The sequence below is a fragment of the Thunnus thynnus genome, chromosome 4, assembly GCF_963924715.1.
Source record: "Thunnus thynnus chromosome 4, fThuThy2.1, whole genome shotgun sequence".
In the NCBI taxonomy this organism is placed as follows: Eukaryota; Metazoa; Chordata; class Actinopteri; order Scombriformes; family Scombridae; genus Thunnus; species Thunnus thynnus.
In genome coordinates this window covers 5,546,387-5,556,540 of record NC_089520.1, presented here as the reverse complement: position 1 = coordinate 5,556,540, position 10,154 = coordinate 5,546,387, and the positions used below count along the sequence as shown (strand labels likewise).

Sequence of the window (10,154 nt, the reverse complement as noted above, 5' to 3'; positions counted from 1 at the left end):
AGAGGAAATACAGGTGCTGTGTTCACAAAATAAAGGGATCTTATTACCAAAGTATACTGCTGGAGATTTAACTTTAAGATCATTTATCAAATTTTACACTAAAAACTGATCATCTTCGCCCCAGGAAAGACTTACTATTCAAAACATTACTCTATGTAAAATTTTTAAAAAAAAAAGAATTGTTAAATATCTGATGCAAATTACTAATTTGTGACACATCAGATACATTTTTGCAAAAAGAGCATCCGATCTCTTAACAGTTGAGACAGTTTCAGATTTCCCCCTTTACTTACATTATTGTTAGATACATTTCCAGTCAAAAATGCCTTTGATTCTTTGAAACTTTGCCTCATGGGGGCAGCTGGAGCATATCCCATGTTGCACTTAACAAGAGGCAAGGATACACCCAAGGCATGGCGCCATGTTTTTATTATATATATATATAAAAAAAACCTCTCTCTGACACTGTTTTACCAGCAGTTTCATTTATACATTCTGGGGTTACAGGAACATTTTATTATACCTATTATCTGGGTGCTGCAGACCTTTGACCTTCTTCCTAATAGCTGCTTGTAATATTGTCAGCCTAAAGATTGATGTCCATTTTACTGTTGTTCTCATTATAAGCCTCTTTGTATGTTTGTGTTTGTGTGTATGTGTGTGTCTTTTCACCTCATATTCCTCCTTGAAGCCGTAGCCCTGTCCACATTTCATCTGGGTGATGTGTTGGAGGAGGTCGGCGACTCGGATAGCCGGCTGAAACTGGCCTGCCTGGAACTGACCTGCAGGAATGGAAACATTTATACAGAGAGAGAGAGAGAGAGAGAGAGAGAGAGAGAGATGAGCAGGAACAGATGGATAGATACAGTAATTATGTGGGAGGACGAGTAGGTGGAAGGATGGATGGAAGGATCTTTAAAATCGTTATACCCGATTACAGTTTTAAGCTAAATATCCTTCTAAACAACTCAACTAACTAAAAAAACATAGTCTACATAGTCTTTTTACTTCTATGTCACTAGCTAATAAGCTGAGTAAAAGTGTGAATTATGCCAAGCTTCTAACAATACAATGCATTCAATAAAATAGCTACATAAGTACCTTCTTTACTATGTAAATGATTTTCTGATATTCTAGATAACTAACTCGCTTAATAAGTCTGATCTGGACTAATGAATCTGGCAACAAACCTACTAACTACTATAAGTGTGTCACTCACATACTTTTGCATATATCACATGACAGCTGTACACTTTCTAATTAAATGTCTCTTTTTCTGTAAAATTAGATAATTGACTAGCAAAATACTGTGAATGTGTGAGAACTCTGGTCAATAACTTGAAGCTGGAAAATGAACAGCTTTCATCATTTTGCAGTGTGCTGATGTTGTACTTCTTCAGCCTAAAATATTCAAGTTATCACTTTGCAGCAAATGATATGTTGCTGCTTTTTAATTAGTGTCATGACAACTACTTGAATGCGTGTCAGAAACACACAGTTCAACACATTCTTCATACTCTTTGTTTCATTCTGCCCCGTCTCTACACTGTGCAGAACGGATGATTAAAGGTTTCTCAGCTGCTCACGCTATTTATTAAGTCTGTCACGGCTTCACATACGTGGCATAATGAACACTCTAGCCAGCTGTTCTTCACGAGTGGATCGCTCTAAAAGGTCCACATGTGGAAACCAGCACCACATAAACAACAGTCCTGCCCATACTTACACCTGAGGTCAACTGCTTTGAACTGGGAATTAGTGTAAATGTTCCATAAAATGACAAAACTTCAATACCATGTTTGGGGGTCTTCACTCTGAAGCCCAGTTATAACTAACTAACTGAATGGACTGACCCACTGGCTACCTCATTAACTAGCCAACTAGACTTTCAAACTTCCTAACTAGCTAGCTAAGGGATTGCCTGACTGACTAAATGACTGATTGAAAGAATAAGTAACTAGCCACCTAGTAGGCTGACTGACTAACTCACCAAATAACAATGTGACTTAAGTTCTGTGCACATACCGCTCTGATATGAGAGCTCCACAGACTCACAGCCTCCATAGGGAAAACTCTGCAGGGTCAGAGAGGGCTGGGCGAGCGATGGCTGGCTACTGTCTGTTAATGGAGAGAGAAAAACAGAGAGAGAGAGAGAGAGAGAGAGAGGTGTTACCATGACAACAGACCTCCCCTCTATGACAAAAAAGAAATCCCACACACACACACACATTCAGTACATGTATGTACCGCTCATACACTGCAAACTCTGCAGACACATGCTCTTGGTTAGAGAGGATCGGTGGCCGATGACAACCGATGAGTTAAATGAGTCACTTAACACCCTGAGCCCTGATTGGTGGGCATGACGTTAGCACACTTAATTGGAATATCTCTCCACAAATTAAGGAGCAGACAGATTGATTGGATGAGTGTATGGGCTTTATTAGTCAGGACAGATGGAGGGATAGATGGAGGGTTCGGGGACAGAGGGGATGCTGAGGGGATGTCACATGTCAAGAGCTGCGCCACAAGAAAGGTTTGAGGAGGTTTTAGTGGAGGAAGATTGTAAAAGTAGGTGACAGCAATACATATATCCACTTTGTGTGGAAGGAAGAAGAGGAGGGAGCAAAGGCCACTTTGTGTCTCCCAGCTGAGTCAAACTGAACTTTTTCTTTTGGATGAATTCATTTTAGCTTTCATGCTAAAATGCTAAAAGAAAGGAGTGAGAATAAGAGCAAAAAAGCACAAACCAGGGGATTAATTTTTAATTTTATATTATTAGACAGATGAGAAATATCAAATAGTTCATGTTTTAATCTTCTCATTGTGGTTTTAATAAATAAAATGACATTTTGCTCAGAGCTTTGGCAATATGGCTTCTGACAGCAGCCAGCCGTGCAGACTCACTGAAGTGAGAATACGTGTGTGTGTGTGTGTGTGTGTATCTCAGAAGTAAAGGTGCTGTAATATAAAACCGCGTCTAAAACTATGTTTTCTTAATGGAGCTATTTGCATGTTAATGACGGCTGTGCTTTCATTAGTGGCCCAAAGTGGCTCCATAAGCCAATCTAAACACTGGCTTCCCTAAACGAATGAAGAATGAGTCAGCCACATGGGTCACTCTGAAGCTCCAACTGGTGTGTGTGTGTGTGTGTGTGTGTGTGTGTGTGGTTGAGAAAAAGGAAAAGAAATAGATCAAAGCTTCAAACAAAGAACAGCTGACAAGTCTAGAGAAAACAGGAGACGAGGCAATATGACCATCAAGAATGTTTCCTTGATATTATGATTTAAAAATGGCGTCATATTTACCACGAATCATGACACTTGTTCCTTGTCGGGTTCATGTTGTTTCTCTAAAGTGACGCTACAGTAACATTTTACACACACTGAAAAAAGTACTTGCTTGTAAACTGTTGTTTCCGAACTTCCCAAAAGCATTTTTCAAACTCACTGACATTTTCAAACATATTCTATGAATACCAGTAGAGACACTGCGCCTCATCTCGCCTTTCTGGCCTTTTCTGTTCACTTTTTTCTTCCCTTTTCGTTCTCTCATCCCTTTTTTCATTTTTTTTTTCTTTTGTAGCTTGTTCTCTACTTTCTTTTCTCTGTAGATATAATTGATATTACAGAAGGAGAACACACAGAATCATGCAAACATACAACAAACACACACACACAAAAAAAAAAAAATCACAAAGCACAGGCCACAGCGGTCGCACGTACAACCATCACAGGAAATGTGGCACACACAAGCACTTCCTTTGTCACTGAGACTTTGAAAAACTCCTTAAGGCTCCTGGTAGCTGCCTCCAAGGTTGAAGGTGTGTGTTTAAATGCAAATGTGTATGTTCATATACACATGGGAGTGTGTGTGTGTGTTAGTGTGTGTGTGTGTGTGGCTGTTAAGCTCATCAAGGTCAAATATGCATTAAGCCAGGCATGAAATGGAGTCATAGCGGCAGCTCCACAACACTGACTATGATGAAGACATCTCAATGCTAATGGGGAGATTTATTGACCCCACAGTCGCAAGGGAGTGCATGTGTGTGTGTGTGTGTGTGTGTGTGTGTAACATGGAGACATACAGAGCACAGTGAGTGTGTGGCTAGTGTGTGTTTGACAGTGTAAGAAAGGCATTGATTGAGAGGAGAGAAGCATGTGTCAGTAGTTTCTGCGTGTGTGTGTGTGTGTGTGTGAAGGCCGTTTACGCTGTCAGTGAGTGTGTATGTTAATGCAGTCCTTCATGCTTGGCAGTGTGCTATATAAAGTTCCCTCCTCCCACCCCTGTGACTTTATTAAGACTCAGTTATGGATGACTTGGGTTCAGAGTATCAGTGTCACTGTTAACTCCTTCTACACAACCGGTGTGTCTACCTGTATGTCTGTACCAATTAACATATATCCTCCAGAATTCCATGTAGGAGAACCTACAGTGGGTGCGACATTCACGAAAAACGCTAAAGGTCCTCTCTAGAGCCAGTGTTTGGTTTGTCTGCTCTGGGCTACTGTAGAAACATGGCGTTGCAACATGGCGGGCTCCGTGGAAGATGACCTGAAAGGGCTCATTCTAAGGTAACAAAAACACCACAATTCTTATTTTCAGGTGATTATACACTAATCAAAACATACTTATGAATATTATATCCATTTATGCCACTAAATTCTACACACTGCACCTTTAAATCAAAATCATATTCTATTTATCGTGCCGAAATACAAAGTGAGATGTCGTGATAAACAAAAATAATAGATGAAGTTGAGGGGACGAAAAATACCATGGGGCATTTGTAAAAGGTATAAAGAGAAGCTCTCATCCATTTTTGAATGTGTGTTAGCAATCAGTTTAACTTATGATGATTAGTTCACTTTCACCACAGACAGTTAACTGATAACTAAGTGTTATGTAGTGTTGCTATGGATACCTGCACTTTAATTTACCTTGCATACTGATTTAAAGTGGTTTAACTGTTGAACCAGAACTTTGTCCACAGAATCCTTAATTTAAGCAAATGAGAAATTACTATTTCCTGTTGCCATGATATAAATCAATAAACTTCAGGCTTGTTCAGGTTTTAGTTTTTGGTCGAAATTTACAAGAAAAAAAACCCCTAAAACTTCAATGGAAAAGTGAACTCAGGTCTAACGAGTTGAAGGAAAAAGTTTCACCCGTATTGCTGTTCTTTATGTATTAAGGTGTTCAGGTTCAGGGAACACTGTGTATAATTATAATACAGTTATACACAGTATGTATCTCTGTGTGCAGACTTTAAACCTTCAGAAACTACCAAATGGCAATCATTGTTGAATCCAATCACACTAAAGACATGACTTCATTACAGTAGCAACTGTATGTCTATACTTACACAAACCCTGCTCTTAGTCATTATTTTATGCATCAGCCCACACACAAACACACACACACACACACACACACACACACACATACTATTGTAGTAATTAGATCTGAATAGTCAAACAATAATTGAAACTGAAATTGAAATTATGCTAAACACTACACATGGCACTATGAAAGTGTAACCCTCATCACCTACATACTTAAAAACAAAAACAATCAAATATATTTAGTTTAACTACACAAAAAAAGAAAATATATAGAACTGTATTATTACTGTGTAAAAATAGACGATGCAACAATGCTACTGAATTCGCCTCCTAATAAAAGTATTCCATGTCAAATGTTACTACTGAGCATCTCTCACCTCTACTAGCTGAATAAGTTGAAACATCACAGCTAGAGTTTGCAATTTCAACAAATGTACAGTACAAGTCAAAAGTTTAGAGACACACTCTGTCCAAACTTTTGACTGGTACTTTACACCGCTGGTACTGTACACCTATCACCTCATCTCACTAGGAAACTATCTATTGTACAAGTCTCTGTAAATCTACACAGTGTCTTAACACTTGAACTGCCAGGTGTTGCTATAAACCTAAAACCGCCAACAGGTAAAATCCACCTGTGTGCCTGGCTGCCGCATTTTTAATACTAAAAAATGTATTGTGATGTCATTGTATTAAGTCTTCACAAAGGAATGTCTACAGTCATGAAATTAGTTTGTTTGATCATCACTTGTGTTTTGGTCCTGTTGTTTATAATCTAATCATCTTTAAGAACACTAATCGCTTTGCATGACCATCAGTATAAATCAGTCTAAAATCACTGAAAATGGGTATTGGAAGGAAATATTTGCATATTTGGGTGGTATGATATTATTATAAAACATTATTTTAATTACCAAAGTAGCCTAAATACCCAAAATGGACAATAATGAGCCATAATAATAATAATTTTGGGTGATTTAGTGTTGCAACAAAATTGACATGACAGTCAAGCGCACAATTTCACCTGATCAATTATGAATTTAAGCATTTCAACAATGTGTGAATAAGAAAACATCACCAAGAAGCTTAAGGTAACCATTAGAACTTTTTTTTTTTTAAATTTATATCATTATAATACAAATATATATTTCTCTTTTGGTGTTCTGTTCATGAAAACCGAGTAAGACAACAGGCAAATTAGGCTAAATAGCCTATAAACAATAAACACTAACATGGTAAAACAAAAATGAATGAATTATCAATTAACTAAAAATAGGCTTTTCACACAATCATCTTCATTTACGTGTCCCTCAAACACACGTCAGCTGACATTCAGCACCTTGAATGTGCTTTTTCCACTGACAGCTTTCCTGCACTTCAGGCACTTGGCAAAGTTTTTTTTTTTTTTTTTTGCAGGTCATTCTCCTCTGCTCTTTTTATAATTTAATTATGACTTGACATACTGTTGCTGTCAGATCACACACTCCGATGCATGCCGTCGCCTAGCAACTTAGAATATTTAAACAAACCGTGTTGAAATAAATGCATTTCATATATGGGAACATTTTTTACCCAGTGGTGGTTATATGTATAAATGTCCATAATTTTTAATCTGGATTCATATTTTTAACAACAGGGGGTGCTTCATAACATTAGTTTAGAAAAAAGTCAAAGACTGGAGGACATGAATATTTTATTAGAACGTAGTAATGTTCAATTGGAAAAACCACCACAGGGTGATTCTAGTGTTAAAATGCAACATGTTCAGCAAACCCTCTAACATTAAAGGTTAACAGCTAGATACACTCATGCTGCTGGAAGTCAGAAAGCTTAGCAGCGAGTGCTTTAAAAGCCACGACTAGTAAACTGTCTCTCTCTCTCTCTCTCTCTCTCTCTCTCTCTCTCTTTCTTTTTCCTCTTTCTGTCTTTCTCTGAAGCACAAGGTCAAGTTCAACTTAATTTTATTGCCGCGCAGCCAGGCCAGTGGAATTCTCTTCAGTATGGATGAAAAATCGCTCTGATATTTGGAACACATTACACAGCCTGTAGTGGAACAGCGAGCCGCTAGCATAAAAGATGGAAAACAGAATTGCAGTTGAGCTGTTGTCCAGGGGAGGAAAGAGAAAAAGGGAAGTAAGAGAATGAAGGAAATGTAGACAGTAGAAAGGGGAAATAACAGATCCTTGAGCCTATCAGTGGCTGTGGGTGAAAAAGAGATATGTAGAATAGTTGAAGGTCTCAATTTACAACATAAAGCAAACAAGATAGTACTTGTATGTCCAAAGCAATCTGTATTACTTCACTTTGCTTAAATTGATCTTGCTTTTTCCTTACTTTCGGCACAAATGAACACTAGAAAATAGATATATTTTGATAAGGAATAGATACAGAACACTTTTATCTTTTTAAAAACTGGTGAGCACATTAAAAGATGATGCACAATACTTTAGTTTGTAGTTGCAAACAGGATCTTTACAACACATTTAAAATGTCTTATGTGACCCAAGTGCATATATTTTAAATGTGAAAACCATGTTGTGGGTAATATGAGGGAAAGGAGGAGGGGAAATGGACAGAGAAAGGGTAAAAGAAGAGAGAGATGGGTATGTATGGCAAAGGATGTAAGAAGCTAAGGAGAGGAAAATGGAAAAAGAGAGTCTGAGAAATAAACCAGAGTTCTTCAACATACCTCTAAGATAAACATCTTGCTTTTTAATTACTTCGCAGCATACTGAATTGGTTTGCAAATGCAGTTTACATGATTTGGAAAACTGAATTTAAATTGAGAAAAGCTGAAAGAGAAGACAGATGGAAAGAAAAAAAAATACAGAAACAAAGATAGAGGAGGCAAAAAACAAGCCGGAGAAAAAGAAGAGTAGCGGAATAAAGGAGAGGTAAGAGGAAGAAGAGACAGAAATGCAGCAGAATATATATCTGGACTGCAGGTCACAGAGATCAACTGGTCTAGACGGTATCCAGCGGTTTACCTCATTCCACCTCCCTTCTCTTAACAAGTGGAGAGAAAGCACTGCTTCAAGTCCAACACCAAGAGTGCGTGTGTGTATGTACGAGTGCACGGCTGTCTGTGTGCATGTGTAATGGCTACAAGTGTGTTTATGTGCGCGAAAAGCCACTTCCTTTGAAACTTCCAGGCACCAGAGTCAAACAGAGATATATCCGAGCGCGTGTAGGTGGGCATTTGTTTGTGTGTGAGATGCAGTGATCTGTGAAGCCACCAAAAAAAGAGCTGCACAGCAGACGGACACATTTGCTTCACAGGAGAGTTTTTTATTTAACAAAAACCGAGGCTGCAAGTTAGGAACACAGAGAGAGAGAGAGAGAGAGAGAGAGATAGAGACAGGTGGACGGGAAGACTTACAGACAGATAGCAGAGATAAAAGGAGAGGTTTCTAATAAAGGAGGATTAACTTTATATCCTTGTTGGGTAGGGAGGCACTGTTTGCCTCCAGCTGCTCGGTGTGTTGGTATAGGCGACTGCTGCCTGATGCATGAAGCTAATTAACAGAGATGTGAGGGATTAAAGTAATAATATGCAATATTTTCATACAAATGAATGTCTGCTTTGCTATCGTCTATGGCCAAATAAGCTTTTTCTTTTCATCGCCCAACTTTTACACTTACTCCTCTAAAGACCTGCTGTGTTGTAGTTGTTTTATTATGAGGGAGAAATCCTGGACTGTGTCCAAAATCACTCCCTTGTTTACTGACTCACTTCTCTCCATACAGCCTAATAAACCCTCGGTAAATGTGTGCACCAATTCAACTTCCCCACTTTTTTTTCTCCTGTGATACTGATTCAGATTATTTAATATCAGCAAACTGATTTTCCCCAAATTTTAAATCTGTATACCAAAGTGTGAGGAACTCATTAGGATTGTTTTTATGGAAGGTAACATGAAGCCAGGGGTTGCTGTGACACTAAAATATGAGTTGACGGCCTGCTGTGACTGAACGAATCTAACAGACACTTAAAGTTTTTCTAATAACATTAACAAAGCAACTGTATTTAATGTGAATCAGTCATGTCGTCCCTGATACCAGATTTGTTTAATTAAGGCTGTAGGTGTCAATACCGATCAGATCTCCCTTCAACAAATCTGATGATATATGATGAAAGAGACCAGGTGGCTGCTGAGACAGATTCTAAAAGACAGAACATGCAGACTTGTCACAGGAAAGTGTGACTGAGAGTCCCAACCCGGTCTCTTCAATCTGTGTACAAATAACATGACTTTACACTGTCAAATTGCATGCGGTGCATACGCCAATGTCCAATTTTGTGCGCGGTTGATACGCCAATCCTTCCCATTAACTTCCATGGAGAGCAGATGCACTCCCAGTCTCACATCTAAATATGTAATAGCTTCACTGGTCTGGGTCCACGTCACCACTGTCAAGTTTCTTTCATCGTGGCGGAAACAAACAAATTAGCTGACGTTCCTTTTATTCTCAGTGGTCGATGTATATAAAGTTTAGATTATCAGTTATTACAGTTATTTTTCAGGCTTTCTATCGTTGCTATGGTGATAGCTATGGATGCTGTCATCACTGAAACCATGTAGATGTTGTTTGAATCATTGTCTTTGTGTTGTGTAGTAATCAGAGCGAAGCATTGCATTTTCCACTAAAAAGAACTTCGGCCATGTTGTTTGTTTTCCCTACAATGAAAGAAACTTGACAGTTGTAGCTATTACATGTTTTGATGTGAGACTGGGAGTGCATCTGCTCTCCATAGAAGTTAGTAGGAAGGACTGGTGTATCACCTGCATGCAAAAATTGGACTTTGG

At 38.5% G+C, this 10,154-nt stretch overlaps 1 protein-coding gene across 2 annotated transcripts in view; it reads right to left on the bottom strand.

Annotated features, from left to right (window-relative positions):
- The window catches only part of LOC137180974 (receptor-type tyrosine-protein phosphatase T-like), a 90,891-nt gene that overhangs the window by 56,787 nt on the left and 23,950 nt on the right, over window positions 1-10,154 (bottom strand). For both annotated transcript variants that reach the window (XM_067586295.1, XM_067586294.1), the window contains 2 exons: window positions 2,026-2,118; window positions 673-782 (listed from right to left, as the gene is read on the bottom strand). In XM_067586295.1, the coding sequence (XP_067442396.1) occupies window positions 673-782; window positions 2,026-2,118 (203 nt within the window). The remainder of the gene's footprint in view (window positions 1-672; window positions 783-2,025; window positions 2,119-10,154) is intronic.